This window comes from Pleurodeles waltl, chromosome 9, assembly GCF_031143425.1.
Source record: "Pleurodeles waltl isolate 20211129_DDA chromosome 9, aPleWal1.hap1.20221129, whole genome shotgun sequence".
NCBI lineage: Eukaryota > Metazoa > Chordata > Amphibia > Caudata > Salamandridae > Pleurodeles > Pleurodeles waltl.
In genome coordinates, this window is record NC_090448.1 from 432,509,031 (window position 1) to 432,527,342 (window position 18,312).

Consider the following 18,312-nt stretch of genomic DNA (forward strand, 5'->3'; position numbering starts at 1 on the left):
CTGTGGGGGCTCAGGGGGGACAGGTTTTGGTACTCACAGTCGTAGAGTAGTCCGGGGGTCCTCCCTGAGGTGTTGGTTCTCCACCAGCCGAGTCGGGGTCGCCGGGTGCAGTGTTGCAAGTCTCACGCTTCTTGCGGGGAGAGTGCAGGGTTTTTTAAAGCTGCTCCTTTGGATAAAGTTGCAGTCTTTTTGGAGCAGGTCCGCTGTCCTCGGGAGTTTCTTGTCGTCGTCGAAGCAGGGCAGTCCTCAGAGGATTCAGAGGTCGCTGGTCCCTTTGGAAGGCGTCGCTGGAGCAGAGTTCTTTGGAAGGCAGGAGACAGGCCGGTGAGTTTCTGGAGCCAAGGCAGTTGTTGTCTTCTGGTCTTCCTCTGCAGGGGTTTTCAGCTAGGCAGTCCTTCTTGTTGTTGTTGCAGGAATCTGATTTTCTAGGGTTCAGGGTAGCCCTTAAATACTAAATTTAAGGGCGTGTTTAGGTCTGGGGGGTTAGTAGCCAATGGCTACTGGCCCTGAGGGTGGGTACACCCTCTTTGTGCCTCCTCCCAAGGGGAGGGGGTCACAATCCTAACCCTATTGGGGGAATCCTCCATCTGCAAGATGGAGGATTTCTAAAAGTTAGAGTCACCTTAGCTCAGGACACCTTAGGGGCTGTCCTGACTGGCCAGTGACTCCTCCTTGTTATTCTCATTATTTTCTCCGGCCTTGCCGCCAAAAGTGGGGGCCGGGGCCGGAGGGGGCGGGCAACTCCACTAGCTGGAGTGTCCTGCGGTGCTGTGACAAAGGGGTGAGCCTTTGAGGCTCACCGCCAGGTGTTACAGCTCCTGCCTGGGGGAGGTGTTAGCATCTCCACCCAGTGCAGGCTTTGTTACTGGCCTCAGAGTGACAAAGGCACTCTCCCCATGAGGCCAGCAGCAGACAGTCGGTTAAGTTTCAGGGGGCACCACTAAGGTGCCCTCTGGGGTGTATTTTGCAATAAAATGTACACTGGCATCAGTGTGCATCAGTGTGCATTTATTGTGCTGAGAAGTTTGATACCAAACTTCCCAGTTTTCAGTGTAGCCATTATGGTGCTGTGGAGTTCGTGTAAAACAGACTCCCAGACCATATACTCTTATGGCTACCCTGCACTTACAATGTCTAAGGTTTTGCTTAGACACTGTAGGGGCACAGTGCTCATGCACTGGTACCCTCACCTATGGTATAGTGCACCCTGCCTTAGGGCTGTAAGGCCTGCTAGAGGGGTGTCTTACCTATACTGCATAGGCAGTGAGAGGCTGGCATGGCACCCTGAGGGGAGTGCCATGTCGACTTACTCATTTTGTTCTCACTAGCACACACAAGCTGGTAAGCAGTGTGTCTGTGCTGGGTGAGGGGTCTCTAGGGTGGCATAATACATGCTGCAGCCCTTAGAGACCTTCCCTGGCATCAGGGCCCTTGGTACCAGAGGTACCAGTTACAAGGGACTTATCTGGATGCCAGGGTGTGCCAATTGTGGAATCAATGGTACATTTTAGGTGAAAGAACACTGGTGCTGGGGCCTGGTTAGCAGGGTCCCAGCACACTTCTCAGTCAAGTCAGCATCAGTATCAGGCAAAAAGTGGGGGGTAACTGCAACAGGGAGCCATTTCTTTACAGACTGTAAGAAACTAAGCCCCACACTAGGATCCAAACAAGAGGAAGCTGAATGAGGGTGTCGTGGGCAACAACCAATTAACTGTGTTTACTAAATGCTTTGAAGTAGATATACAGCACATATGGCTCATTACCCGATCAATTATAATTAACTCAGATGGGAGCACCAGTACAACTGGTTTGTGTGGAACAGGAAAAGCTAACCTAATCAGTGATGGCCACTTGTCAGTGATACAGAATACAGTTCAAAAATTGGGAGTTGTCAGATGTACCACACTTACCAACATTGAATTAGCAGGACCCCACCAATTACAGGTGAAGTATCATGTTTACCTCTCCAAGATAAAGATTACATACACATTGTGAATGGCTGGATCACAGATTGGCAAATGTATGCACTAGTAGACAGTATGTAGCTGCAATTCTGACAGCTCCTTGGTCATGGGGTTGCATTTGGGAATCCTGGGAAATCAAGACAGTAAGCATGCCCTAGGCCATTCCCCCAACTTGGCCACTGCACTCATGACAAGCCCTAGACCCAATCAATTACAAAACTAATTAGGCTAAGATGAACAGTATTTAATTTTAAAACCATCAAGCAAATGAAAACCTAAATCCTACCCTAATGTAAACTAACCTTTACTAACTATCCTTAAATTAAACCTACATCTATCTAACCTATTCTAAACTTGTCTTACAAATGTAACACCACACACTAAACATTGGCCCCCCACCCCACTTTAGAGACAAGATACAAGTAGGGGAACACAAACTATGAATACACATGTACTAACTTAACCTATGGCCTAAAGAAATATATATATATAACATATGTATATATATATATATATATATATATATATATATATATATATATATATATATATATATATATATATATATATATATATAAAAATACAAATTCCCCAATATAACCTCCACCTAACCCCCAACAATACCAAAATGTAGAAAAAAACTACCCCCACTATACTTAACCTAACCTATGCCTATCCTACACTAACCTAAGACTACACATCTAAAACCCCATATAAAACTATACAAAACAGTAAAAGGGAGGGAAATGAACTGGGGTGTTGTACGACACTTTAATAGTTTACTTCACTTTTTTTGAAAACTTTTTCTTGATGTATCGCAATAACTTGCGGCATCCTCCTCTAGTTTGATCACTCTGGCCAAACTCTGGCCAATGTACCTCCTCAGGTTCTGCTCAAATTGATTAGGGACTACTGCTGCAGGTGTCTCTAGTGGTGGCTGTGTGATCACTGGTACAGCTGATGTTGAGGGCTGTGGGCCAGCTGTGGCCCCCTGCACCCCTGATTCCTTGTCTCCAGTGTCCTTTTGTGGCTGTGTCAGAGGTCCCCCATGGGCAAAAGCACACCATTCCGCTGATGCTTTTTGCCCACTCGGCAGTAGACATTATCAACCCCCATTATGTGGCGGTATCGTACGGCCCTCTTATGGAAGTCTCGCCTCTGTGCTTCAGTCATATTGGCTGCTGAAACATGAGGAGAAGCAAGCATCGCTATCAGCATTGTATGGAGGTTGCACAGACATATAATGCACACTGCAACAGCAGATAACACAATCAGTCCAACACACATTCCTCAAAAATGACATACTCCTCATCTATGACTATTTCGTACCAGCCATCATCAGTATCATGTACATGTCACTGGGATGACGGAAATCTACTTGTAACAACAGGGCCCAGAGCTGAGTGGACAAAATTGTCCATAATCAACATTAGTGTCTTCCTGTGTCCCTGTATATAAGGGGGGCTGTGCATGCATCCGTCACCTCAACACACCTAGTGAAACATCAATGCTTGCCCAGTCATCATAGAGGCAAGGTGTGGGCAATATGATAGGGGGTCACGGAACTTTCCACCTGCTATTCTGAGGTTTGGTTCATCAACATTAATGTGTCTTGTTGTATGACCTGACCTGAGCATACGTAACAAGGGGACACGCCATTGCCCATGATGTGCCCACATGTACAACTGAATGTAACTCCCCAGAAAGTTTGGCTTTAAGCCTGAGCTGCACATCAGAGTTGTCAACACATTCCAGAACTGAAGCCCCCTACCCTGTGCTATGTAGTGATACATGTGTTAAATGGCACACACGTGGCTATGTGGGTTCCCTCAGGCCCACTGTGAGTTTGGCACTGTAGTGGGTGCTGCAACAGTATCCAGAAACATTGTACATCATTTGCACATTCATGTCAGACATTATCAAAGTACCAGGTACCCACACAGCATTCACATCATATACATTTGTGATGTGACTCACATCACACACAAACATCATGGTGGAAGAACCATGTTGTGAAAACTGCTTGAGATCTGGTGTAGAAAGAATCGTAGACTTTTCATACAACCATCTGGAGGTTAGTTGTCTACTAAATGTATACACTACTGATTGTTGAACAGCACAATATGTCTCCTTGCAATACTACAGACTCGTTATATCTAAAGGGTACTGAGGCACCTGTGGTGTATGTGTCTCCTACATAAGCTCCCTAGAGAGCTCTGCAGATGTCACCCACATCTGTACCGTCTTGTCAGTAAGTGTAAGCTATGTGTGGCACACTGTGCTGACAATGGTGCTGTGACAAAGTGGTTGTAAACAGGTATGCTATGTACATAGACAGCAGCACTGAGAACTATCATGATAGACACCAATAACTAACTGGCCAGCCATAATAATTCCCAATACACAAAATTCCATGCCAGCATACGTTGCATCTTGAACTACATGCAAGCAAGTTTCATTGCACAACATTCCAACATAGATGACGTCACTATCCATTCTCCAATGATATCAGATCATTGGTCAGGCAAAACCATCTTTTATAGCATTCCAAACTTCAGACTGACTCACACCAAACCCTGAATTAGCACACATGATGTAAAAGATGACACTTGCTGGATGCACCAGTGTCTTACAATCATGCAACCTCTCCCACAGTGTAGGGTGCTGGTCTCCACCTGTAAGACATGGATGGAAAATATTGTTAAGTGTAATTCGGACATTGTAGTAAATGGGTGGCATTATACACTGTTAACTTGTTAGGCTGAGTGAGGACGTCATCCTAATGGTAGAGCTGAGCAACTAACAAACATCTGCGATCAGTCATCCACACATAGTCTCAGATAAAGTAGACCCACACAACTACAAATCATCATTGTCCCTGATACTCCTGTGGTGCTTCTCAGTGCACCATTAATACATGGCATTGTCATGCAGGTGTCTGTTATCTCTACACCTCCTTGACCATATGGGTCTGCTTGACACTGTGCATTGCATCTGAGGGGCGTGCAATGGTTTTTGCAGTGGCTGTCCCATTGTGACACCCAGAGCACTCATTCCTGCCACTGCCGACGATCCTTGTGAGGTGGTGGAGGACCTTGCTCCACTGCAGCCGCCGACCCTCTGTGGAGTAGCCTAGGATTACCCAGCCACGAAGTTGCCACATCAAAGAGAGGTAGTGCTATACCAGCTAGATGAACCCCCCAGTTCATCGGCAGACATCTGTGGCATCCTCCCCTTCCCAGACATACTGCAAATGCAGTTCAGCTGAAACAAAAAAATAAAAGTAAACCAAACCCCTAACCCTACTACCTCAACCTCAACAACTATTCTACCCCAGGCAGACACCCCACAATACAGAGACAAAAACTGTACAATGACACTACAAAAGGCAAGTTTTAAGACAACTAATGATCACACCTACCAGACACAGCACAAGAAACACTCTGAAATACACTAATCCACCTAAACACCAAATCCACATACCCTCACTCAGTCACAGACAATAAGACTGTGAAGTGAAAGTGAACTCACTGTACCATATTTGGAGGCAGGATGTCCTGTTATATCACTTCCTGGGTGTGCGCGTCACATTTCCAGTCATCCGTAATTTTTTTGACGCATGACGATCATGCGCCTTTTTCTCACCATTAGCGTAAAAAGGCCTCTTTTAGCTTAGGTCTAATGTATGGTATATGCATATGCGTGAACAATTGTGACGCATAACGGTCATGAGTGGATTATACACCATAAGGCGTTCAGAGGCATGTGTAAGTGTAATTGCCGCTCAGAGCCAAGGCGTCAATTTACAAATGCTGCAATGTGTAGTTTATCTGTTTGCGTCATAATTTTTTACGCATGACTAATTTGCATAGGTTTTTACATTGTAGGCCTTGAGTGCACAATGATTAACTTGATGTGTTACATGGGCTGTACAAGAATGTTGTATATGTGTTATGGCAGCAAAATATGTGGTGGCCCATGTCCAACACATCGTAAAGCATCAGACAACTGTAGGAGGCTGGCCTGGTTTGTAGTGGGTACCTTGGGTACTAACACCTTACACCAGGTCCAGTTATCCCTTGTTAGTGAATGTAGTAGTGTTCTAGCAACTTAGGCTGATAGAGGTAGCTATAGCAGAGCAGCTTAGGCTGAATTAGGAGACATGCAAAGCTCATGTAATACCACTTATAGTTACACAGTACTTATACACTAGTAAAGACAATAATCAGTGTTACCAAAAATAAAGATATTTATTTGGGTGACACAGTACCAAAAATATCTTAGAGACAATACTCCTTCTGGAGGTAAGTATTATACACAATATATACACTAGACACCAACATTAGACAAGTAAATAGTCACAGAACAATGCAAAAAGTAGGAAAACCTATAGAATGCAATGGGAGAAAATAGGTCTAGGGGCAACACAAACCATATGCTAAAAAAGTGGAATGTGAATCACGAATTCCCCCCTAGACAAGTGTAGTGTGTGCAGAATCGCTGGGAGAGTAAGAATACAGTAAAGGTAAGTAAATTACCCCACCCCAGAGCCCAGAAAAGCAGGAGTAAATAACTGCAAGTTTCCTTAGGACACACTACACCTCATGTTTGGGATTTTGCAGCAGGCAACCAAGTCAGCAAAGAACAACTGCTGGATTATTGGACCTGAAGTCCTGCAAAGGAAGAGGACCAAGTCCAGAAGTTAAAAGAAGTTCCAGGAAGGACAGGAGACCCTGCCAACCCAGAAGAGGGTGCAAAAGATGATTCCCTGGTTAGTTGAAGACTGCAGAAATGCACCCTAGGAAGATGTCAGAGGGTTCCTGCATGATGCCAAAGATGTCCCACGGCGTGAAGATTGTTGCAGATAAGATTTCGTGTTGGAAGGTACCAATAAGCCTTGGCTACGGCAAAAGTGCATTTTTATTCAAAATGGCGCTGGATGGACCCAGAAGGGACCTGGGAGCCTCAACTTTGTGTGAGGAGGAAGAGGGGGCTCCCAGTACTTTAGAGAGCCCTCAGGATGCCATCCAGCACCCCCAGAAGCCGCAGGATCTGGGTTCAAAGGAGGTGCAAAATGTAGTTGATGCAGCACAACAAAAGAAGGTCCCACATTGCCGGAGAAGACCTCAGCGAGTTGAGCATCACGGGGTGGAGTGCTGGGGACTTGGGCCAGGCTGTGCATGAAGGAATTTTTCAAAGAGTTCACAGAGGTCTTAGGAGGTGAAGAAAACACAAAACACAGGGGTACCATCGTTCTCGGGAAAAGCAAAGCATTCTGCAGCACGCATAGAAAGAGCAAAATGCCAGACATGATTGTTTACATGCGGAAAAGTGTCCCTTCTGACACATTAACAATCATTTGAAAATGAAGCTTTGGCACTTCTGTGTGTGCTACATTCTGCAGCGCACACAGAAGTGTCAAATCGCCATTAGTGATTGTTTATGTGCAGGAAGAGACATCTTTCAACACATAAACAATCAATTCTTCAATGCAGACATCCTTGCACGATGGTGCAAGGATGCCTGCGGTGGTGATGGCAGCTAAATTTAGTACCAGTGCAGGGGACAACACAGAGGTGCACTGTATTCAATTAAATATGGCACATCCCTGCATTGTGAAAATGACGGGTGTGCCGCACTGACAATTTTGGTGCAGCATCGCACTCCGTCATTTTACCATAAATATGTGCCTTTGTTTGTTGTTATCTATTCTTGAACTAATTTCTCCACCCACACCTCACCATCAAACTTTTCTTTTATTGAACCATTCAGCCCTGTCTCCAGTCTTTCATCTATCCATTCAATGATTGGACAAGGTTCTTTGAAATGTGTTGCAAAACACACCATGTTTGCAAAATGTTTCAAACATTTCTTTGCGGGAGAACCCCATCACCACCAAAATCCTCCCCTGGCAGTGGTCAGATATTCTTGCTGCACTTTCTCTCTACGTGTAGATTGAGGGCAGGTCTGATAAAAGTTTCCAGGGCTACTTTGAGTTCAGTCAGCGTCTCACAAGTACCAAGTAGCAGTCTGCATGGAGCTGCAAGGTACTTGCATAACAAAAAAGATATTTTGAAAGATGCTAACAAAAAGAAACTCGGGCCTGATTTAAAGTGGGAGGACAGGCTTTAAACTGTCAGGTCTACAGAGTAAATTACGCTTTCGCCTTGATGGAGCACCTGTCCTCCACATTTAGAGATGTCAGCTGGCCCTGTTGTTCACTGTAATCAGAAAAATAGACCAGAAGAACGAAACGCAATTTTTAGGGTCGAGTCTGCGTCGCATGCGATTGCACATGCGTATCGCTTACGAAACGCTTTAGGAGTTAGAAAAGGGCTCGGAGCTCCGTCCACATCACATCAGTGTCTTTCATTGGTTCGTGGGCTTACCTGTTAAAATCTGCTTGCTTTCATTAGTGAATGACACGCATACGTTATGCCTTGTCCGGTGGTTAGCCCTCCCCGAGCACAGTGACCAATTACTGTAAACTTATGTGGCTCACTGTTTCCCGTCATATTTGTGGACTACTTTTTCTCTATTTTCGCAGCGCGATCTCCCTTGGCAGAAGTCGAGCGTTTTGCATAATATTGACCCTGTTACATAGTTAATTGCACTTTTGCTGGTTACGTACATAATTGCACTTTTGCCGATAGGTTTCATTACGAGTGAACTGTAGCCGCGCGATTGCGCTGTTTTTTTCTTTCAACGTGGCAAGAAAAATCAGGTTGGAAGTTTAGAACTGGTAATAGCTGTAACTCGTTTTAAACTGGAGGTATTTCATAGGCATGTTATTTCAATATTTCATTAATAATGTTCAATACACTTTTATTGGAAAAATACATTGGAATTTATCAAATTAACTAGAGACGTCAATCCTGTTTTCATGTCCCCACGTGACCCCCCATTTGCCGTAACAATCGGCCTTCTTCCTACACTTGCAGGAGTGCACATTTCCTACTCTAATGAAATACATTTTATGCCTGTTTGCACCATTCAGTTCAGTCCAAAAAGGCTTTAGCCAATTAAAAACAAAGAAGATGGACACACAAGGTTCTGGATCATTGATTTGGTTCCCGCCCCCCGTGTGACATACTACAGCATGCTTTGCACTGCTGAGGTACTCCCACAACCTGAGCCCCAAATATTTGCCATATGAAGGTTTCTCACTAGTGTCACATTTTACAAATTGTTTGTGGTCAACCTCTTACGTGCATTTCATTAACACCTGTAATAGCACATACAATGCACAGCAAGAACCTCCTGCTGCAGTGTTTGCCAACAGCCAATTAAGGAGAGATTTGTGGTTCTGCCATTAGGCTTGCATCTGTCAATTACTGCCGGCTGCACAGTGATGCATGATGCTGATGCAATTACACTTAGGGTGTCAGCGACTCACCAAACACAGGCGCTGACTGAGACAGTTTCACTGCAGGAATAACAGAACATCAGAAACCACATAAAAACTGTAAATACCCGGACAGTAACAATGACAAGTCCAATAGCTTTGGCGCCATTCTACTTTTTAAGTGCACTGTTTGTACTGGAAATCTAGGAGAGCCAAGCAAGGGAGCACATTGTACACCTGCTGGATGCGGGCGGACACAGCAGTCTGAAAATAGCTAACAATTTGCATGATTGAGGTGGGCAGGTCAGCAACCTCACAGAGAAAGGAAAATCACTGTTTGTGGATTCACAGAATAGATACTCTACCATTCAAAACAAGCTTTTGAACTTTTGCCCGTCTTTCACCTTATTACAATGTGTTTTGGAAGTAATTTCTACAGAAGAACTTCAAAACATCAAGGATTTCCTGCACGCCCTGGCGATGTTGCCTTGAGTGAAGCTTTGGAAGTCTCTGTGTCATGTGTGTTTTTATTTATGGCCAGTATTGTTGTTATATGTGGCTCAGCATTATAGTCCACATTAAAACAACAAATGCAAGCGTGAAGTTTTGTGTACTGTAGAGTCTGACCTCAATTACTTCAAGGTGCTCTCAGTTTCCATACTCAGTAAGACGAGGTAAAGTGAAATAGAATGACTTGCCCAATAGCACACAATGTGGTCACAACGGGGAAGTAAGTTTTAAGCCCAGATTTCTTGGTCCCACGTGGTGTAATTTAGCTACCAGACAAATAGATCGACTTCTTCCCGTTTCACAACAAAGAACAAAGCGTTGTGTTTAATTGTCTTTTTACCATGGCCTTAATAAAGCTGGCTTGAAAATAGATGCATTATATGCTACAGAAACCGCACAGTACACAAGCAGTTTTCAAGAAAGAGGTTGTTTCAGTTAGTATTAAAAGGTGCAGAATCACAAACGAGAATGGGTATTCGGAACACATAATGCAATCCAGCAAACTACATAGTTATAAATGTAAAGGATTCTTTTTCCACATTGCAAACAAGAATAAGGAAAAGCAGGGCACTTATTAATGTTATTTTTAGGTCGTATGTTAGCGTTCGGCCTGCTGTATACTTTTAAGTATACCATAGAGTGAGTTCCAGTGTTTTCATTTGCTAGTTGCGGTGTCCTTCAAAAGTTCTTGCTTGCGAGTAGTCAGTTCTGCCTCTTTGTCCTGCCTTTTTTGACTTTGGGAGCAGAACAAAGTACTGTGTAATTATGCTATGTTCTGTTCATCTCTTCTGTAAGGGACTTTTTTTTTTGCATTTGTCTGTTTCACTTCAACACTGGTTGTTTGTTCAGTCCCTCCTCCCCACCAGCTCCCTTTGCAAACATAATAAAACAGAAGGGGGCTTTTCCAGGGCCAGCTTGCTATCCTCTCACTGTTTTTTTATGTTGTGTAAACATGATTCAATTTCTCGTGCTTATTTTCAAAAGGTCACAAAACACGACCCATGAGTTTTTGCGAGTTGAGCTCTTCAGTTTATTGTTTTCGTCCCCATGTGCGCTGATCGGCACAACGGGTCTCACATTTGCTCGAGTTAGAGCTATTAGCGTTGTAAACTCCTAACTGGACTTTTCTTGCCAGACCAATGAAAATAAAAAAAAACGCAGCGCAGGGTTTACATAGCGCGATCGCGCTGCATTTTGTTTTTCATTTGTGTGGCAAGAAAAGTCCGGTTAGGAGTTTCCAAAGCTAAGAGCAACGGGTCTCGCATTTGCTCGAGTTAGAGCTATTAGCATTGTAAACTCCTAACTGGAACTTTCTTGTTTCTATTTTATGTTCTGCTCAGGAACTTTTCTTTTTTTTCTGCACTTCACACATGAAAATGTATTTTCAGTGGCTACAGGCATGCTTTCATCTTGTTTTGTTTCCTGCTCTTGTGTGGCCTCCCCCACCACCCACCCCTTCATTCTGAGGTCGGGGCAGTGTTCTAAAGCCCCCAAGATTCCTAGGACTCGGCATCTGCTTTCAGTACCATTCCTTCCCCCTTTCTGAAGCCTTGTTTTAAAGTGTATATTAATGTGAACAACAGAAGGGCACCAGAGCAACCATCCGAAGCAACAACACAGAAAAAAGGCTTCACCACAAAGGGACCCTGGAGAAGCGAGGGGAGTGCTTGTTCCAAGCGCGCATCTGTAAAATAATACGGGAACTGCACATGGAGTTTGCCTACATCTCTGCACTGTGAGTGCGACACCCCATATCTGTGCATCATGACTGAGCATCACAAAACCCTCAGGCTGCATCAGAATTACACCCAACCTCTGTGCGTTGTCAGTGTGCACCTCAAAAGTCAGTGCGACCACTTCAGTCACATCTCAGAACTCACGGGTGCCATCATTGCCACCCACTCACTTCCCTGTCAGGCAAGCATTTCAGTGAAACGAAAACATATGAACATATATATATATAACACTTATAACACTCAACAGATGTGCACGGAGATGCCTTTCTTGACAATATAGCTTACTCAAAAGATCCTGAGTGACACCTTTCTTTAAAGATTTGTATTTAAGTAATCAGAAACCAAGCACGACACACACATGGATGCCCTGCTCGCTGCTCCTGAAACAGACAACTCATCTGGCTACCCTCACGTCCACAGAGTAATTTCTGTCTGCACTGCATAACTTACAGCCTGGGCTTTAAGTGGACTTGCGGGTCCAGCCAGTGCTCAGCACTGGCAGTTCTAATAAGCAGGTGCTGAGACAGATCCCTATCATGCTTGCTCTCACCCTCAGAGTGAAAAAAAATGGTAACTCTTTAGCAGTACCACCCTGTGCTTCCTTTGATGTAACTTCAGAGACTCCTTACAGTTCTTTCACAGTCTCATTTTGGAGCTGAAGCATTGACAGAAGCAACAAAATACCAGCTGGGTGGCGCACTAAGAAAAGCAGATATTTTTATCTTAGGTGTTTTTAAGTCATGACCTTAATTACCTCAGCCATCCCCCTTTGAGAGACAGTGCAGTTTTTTTCATCCCATCAAAAGCTCTGATGAGAAGAAGGTAAATTGAAGCACTTTAGGAACATGCAGGCCCACTGGAATTATGTGGCAGGAAAGGACCAAATTATGAGGCAGGGTTGAACAATTTATATGGCAAGAAAAATCCAATTAATAGCTCTAACTCTCCCAAATGCAAGACCTATTGCATTGCAAATGCTTGTTTATGATGTAATCACTTGCTTCTCCCCGACAAAAATTTCAGGAGAAACAATGACCTCACTGAGATGCCCCAGTGTATGTGAAGTGCAGCTTGGAGCAGACTGCACTCAATTTCACTTTCATTTAATTCAATTTCAGTGGATGGAGTTCAGACACAAAAGATGCCTTTCAACTGTTGCTACCCATGATATAGCTTAATTGTCAGAGGCTCCTCCATTAGAAGCAGGCAGCTGTATTTTTGTAGGTCTGGCCTACCAGAATGCACAAGCATCCTACTTATGAAACCTGCTGTAAACTTACAGTGATAATGTAGCCCACAAATTGCTTACCACTGGTTGGCTCTGTCATTTAAGGGCTTGCTGCTTCTTTGATGGCAAGCCTTCCTCTTGTGTTTGTCTCTTCCCTGAAATACAGCTTCTTTATGTTTCTGTTGATTGTATGACTTGCATCCTTTTGCTGCTCAAACTTTGAGAACTACGTTTTGGGGTTGAGCGCACGCAAGCGCTCTAGACCATGTTGTAATCTCTATGTGGGCTTCTAACCACACCCGTGTCACGCCCGTCACTTTCATTAGTTCGTGGGCTTACCTTTTAAAAATCGATTGATTCCATTTGTGAAAGGCATGCATATGTCATGCCTTCTACAGTGTTTAGCCCTCCTCGAGCACACTGGTAAACTGCTGAAAACATACGAGGCTCAGAATTTTCAGCTGGTTTCTGGACTACTTTTCATTTCCTGAGCTGCGCGATCTCGCTGGGCGGAAGTTGAACGCTTTGCATGACATCAACCCTGTTTCATGGATAATTGCACTTTTGCCAGTAACATGGATAATTGCACTTTTGTCGATAAGTTTCACTACTAGCAAACTTCTGTTTCCTTTTCTATGTCTCTTTCATGCTAATGGTGGCCATCGGCTCGTAATGTGAAACTGTTTTACTTTTCATTATCAGTTTATTTGTCAAGGAAAGTCCTGTTAGGAGTTTACAGTGCTAATACCTCTAACGCGTCTAAACGCGAGACCCATTGCATTGCAAATGCTTATTTTGTTTTGTTGGGGCTTTTAAAAGCTGCTTCAATTATGTCTGTGAGCTGACCTGCCTTCTACCTCAGCTTCTGGCTCTGACTGCAGACATTGTGATATCAACTATAATAACTTAAAGTCAAGTTCTGACATATTTTCTTATAATCAGCAACTCAGTGTGTCACAAGTCGCTGATCAAAAAGAAATTAGACACTGCTGTTAATTCAGGGGTTTCTCAATCCATTGTAAAATAAAATACTCAATGTTTAGCCTGAGAGGGCATTCAGTAGACTGCAACATTTACTATTAGGGCATCAGAATTGTACACTCAGGCCCAGATCTAGGAAAACGTAACACAAAAACAGTGCAGTAACCAGTTGCTGGTCTGCGTTGTGTCACAGGGAGAGAGCAGGAGAGTGTCATATGTACATAGATATGACACCCTCCTCTCCTCTCACTGTGCAGAATTTTGCTGAGGAGAGCCACGCACACATGTTTGCGTCATAGTGCAAAGGTGTGCGCGAGTCGAGTATAGTGTTTGTACTGAAAGGGCATATTTCCAGTACAAAATACTATGCTTAGACTGATTTTAAAGCCTTGTCTACGTTATATGTCGTGTCCTTAATTTTTGGTGCAAAACCCTGTCTGCTATTGTTAGTAAAAAGAGTTTTGCGTCAAAAACCATGGGTGATACCACAGGCGCGGCCATGCGCCAACCAGGTCACAAACCCCACCCCACTTCCACCCCAGGAGTTCTTGTTTCGATTACGAACACCAAAAATAAACTAAGTTCAAAATCAATGGCAATAAACTAGAATCAGGTACAACAAGAGCTTGAAGGAGCTTAGACAAATCTCTGATTTGCTCCTCTTGCATCATCTGTGCTTATGAGGATTTTCCTATCTGTCAGACTATACCTGACTGAAGCCCAGGTGAGAGAATCTCATGAGTTTCTGGTTTGGCGGGACCTTTTTGCACTCACTTTGGAAATCTGGATAGGGTTTTGAGTGGCCTAACTGGCTAGTGCACATGTAGCAGTTTCTCCAACCAACCAACACGTTAGAAGGAATTGTAAATATATTTCGTAACTCCCTGATATGTTCATAACAATTATTCATATGTATGCATTAACTGTGCATTTAACATTGCATTAATACTGTGCTGTGAATTAGTCACCCATGTCTTTCTTGTGTGTCTGACTGAGTGAGATTCTTCTGCTCCAATGATCTTGCTAAGGAGGTATGGTGGTCTTGCTAATTTCTACCTTTTGCCCAATGAATGTTATAACTTTTTATTTTCTCCTTTCACACGTGGTGTTTACACTGAATTAGGGGCAATTAGGCAGGATGATACCAGGAATGTTCTGCACTAAACATTGTAGGAAATGCTACTGTGACCAATGCATTGTTAGAGTATGTGTTTTAATAAAAATTTTAATGAATATTCATACATTCTGAAAAATGGATTTGTGTAGAACATGTAATAATGTAGAGAAAAATGAATGCACGCATTTGAGAATATGACCACATGAGTGGCCGCCAATATTCACAAAGTGGCCTTATTAATGGCTTCTTAATATGAAATATAGAGCTTATGTTTGATTAATGCAGTAGTACATCATATTAAGGGTTGTGCATTATGTATTAGCTTTATTAATTGTACGCCTAGTTGCATGACCTCATGTCAAGCTGTATTTCTGAACCGATTGATAAAGTGTCTGCTTAGAGAATTAAATTGTGATTTTCCACTGTGCTGTCTTAATGTGCTCGTAGCTAGAAGTTTTTCTCACAAGAATTGCTTGCTAGAAGATGCTGTTCTTGCTAAATGCAACATTGTAAGTGTAAAGTGTAATGTGTGTAAGACTGACCTTCTCAGGAGAGAACAATGACCACACTGATTGGAGTTTAAGCTGCAACAATATTTTTACCTGATGAGCCGGATGATGAGAACGGTACAAGAGGAGCCAATCATAGACATGTGAACCGAGTACTGGTAGAAACTGTAGATTTGAAGTTTTAGTTTTATTGGACAAAGAGTGAACATGCAAATCCATTGACAAATAGGAACTCGGGTAGTAGTTTTAGGAAACCTAACTTGGCCGGATAGCACTGAGAAGAAACTGCCATGGCGCTTTTGCCTTTTGCCAACTCCATTATTTCTTGAGTGTCTTCAAGAGAGACATGCTTAACTTTACTGCTTAAAGACTTAGCGTTTCCCGAACCTTGCTGCTGAATCTTGATCCCTTGCTGACTGAACTGATGTCCTGATGATGAAGACTGTCACAGCTTACTGATCCAAACTGAGGATAGGTATATCATCTATGGGATTGTTTACTATGTCTATTTGCTTTTGTTTATAAGTACCAACCGTGCAATTTTGATAGAGCCAAAGTTAGATGTTTTTCCAAATTTGTGTTGACTAAATTGTTTGCATGAAGCCCAACATGCTGATGCTAGTCTGGTGACAGTTAGGGTCCTCACTAATGAAAGTTAGCTATATGGAATAACAGTTGATGTCTCTTCTTTGCTGAATCTAAATGTATGTGATATAATTTGCGCAATTGTTCTTGCTAATGATTTGCACTGTAACTTTAGAATATGTTATTGTTCAAGTTTGATTAGATTGCGTTTCTTTCGTAGATTTGGTCAACCCGTGTTGTTTCTGTATGCTTATCATTTGATATTAAGACTATCTTACTTGACATTAGCATTGCTAATATAGGGAAATAAATATTCAAACTTTTACAAAAAGGTGTGGTTATTCATGATGGAAAGGTCATGGTGTGTGATAATTATTGACTTTAATTAATTACTAATGCTATTGATTATGATTGATTATTTATGTTAATGATTGGTTATTAATTATTGCCCTGCAGGTACTGGATACATGGTGGGAACATCTTAAATGCCAGTCAAAAGCTTCATCGACCTATATGCGTCCCCTTGTAACTTTAATTGTGAAGGTCTGACGCGCCAATAGCATCAAACCACTGATAGATTTGTTTCTCCTATAGCAGTGCTGCCAGAACTAGTACCCCAATTCATGGATTGCCTAACCAATAAAAGGAGGGCACCTACATTACGGATTAATGTAGCTGCAGAATTAATTTACTCCTGGCCATAAAGAGATGACCCACTGTCTCCGGAAAGAGTATCCCTTCCAGTTGCTGGCGAGTACTGCCCGGGTTCCACGAGGCGAGAAAGCTTCCCGGACTCTCATTAATTTTCTCATCCTCACTTCACATCAAAATTATGTCAGCATCATACTTGCATCCATTCCTATTAAGTGCCAAGTTAGGTACACAGTTGCCATCAGTGTGAATTGAACCGCTGAACTGTGAGACCTAGGAACAAATCATGGGCATGGAGGTCTGAAAGAGTTGGCTAAGCAAGTTTGGTATGTACCTATTCAATACACAAACGCTCCATAAAGTGCATGCTTCTTAAAAAAGGGTCCATCTTGTTATTTGTCGTTTAAAGTTAAAGTTACATCATCTACTTTGCTTTATAACATTTCAGAGTGTATTATATGACTCACTAGAGCAATTCGTGAGCATCTATGAAAATGCACGTACATTTGTTTTCTACATTCACAGTAGTATTCTTGACTGTAGCTATTACCCTGATAATAATGGCAGCCTGTGTAATAGACTGTCTTTATTTCTTGAGTCTTAATACAGTCTCATTATCACTGTAGATCTCTCAAACGTACGGCCCTGTCTTTACGATGTACTTCGGATCGAAACCAATGCTTGTGCTTTGCGGGTATGAGGCAGTGAAGAAAGCACTGGTGGATCAAGCAGATGACTTCAGTGGACGAGGAAGTTCTCCGACCTTAAATATGGTCTCCAAGGGATATGGTAAATGTTTATAATTTATCACCCATCAGGGATAGTGTACCACTTTTTTTTGCAATAATGCTGTGAAAAAAATGAGATATGGGGTATGGGAGTATTGCAGAGGATGGGGTAAGGTTTGAGTCTCAAAGTAAGTTCAACAACCTGTGATTCTGGGCAAATGACTCAGGGCCTGATTTCGAGTTTGGCAGAGGGGGTAACTACATCACAAGCATGACTGATATCCCGTCTGCCACATTAAGATCCATATTAGCATTTGGAGATTGTAATACTGTGGACATTTTTCATGTTTGTTATGGAGTAATCCATCTGCCAAATTCTGAATAAGGCCCTTAATTCCCCTGTGCCTACAAGAAAAAAAAATGTGTCATGAAACTAGTGCTGATGTAAAGATGTAAAGCGATGAAATACTTTCAGGTCAAGTTCATGCTATATATATATATATATATATATATATATATATATATATACACACACATATAAATGTAAAATGATATTAGGAATCTCACAATAAGTCTTCATATTTTATTCAGGGTACTTTTAAGGGTGGATGGAACTGGTGGAATTTCACTCTACAGAATTCCGATGAATTACATAAAAACTCTGCAAGATTCTTCTGAGTTCCACCAACAGGTGCAGGTATGCATGTCGTTGTCGAATGGAACCAAGAGAGTGCGGCCATTCTTGTTGATTTTGCTGTGGCTTTGGTCAGTGCTTTAAATGGGCCGGTACTGTCCGGTACTGAGTACCGGCACTTTTTTATTTTGAGAGGGAGAGTACCGGCACATCTCAAGAAAAACGTAATACTTTCAATTGGAGAGTACCGGCACTTCTTAGAAACAAGCAGGTACTCTGATTCAGAGTACCGGCACTTTAAATTTTCCATTTCAAGCACTGGCT

The 18,312-nt window shown here is 42.7% G+C and overlaps 1 protein-coding gene across 1 annotated transcript in view; it reads left to right on the forward strand.

Moving 5' to 3' along the window:
- Positions 1-18,312, forward strand: part of LOC138259479 (cytochrome P450 2C5-like) — a 798,218-nt gene that overhangs the window by 243,741 nt on the left and 536,165 nt on the right. Inside the window, exon 2 of the mRNA XM_069207249.1 lies at positions 17,253-17,415. Coding sequence (XP_069063350.1) covers positions 17,253-17,415 — 163 coding nt within the window. The remainder of the gene's footprint in view (positions 1-17,252; positions 17,416-18,312) is intronic.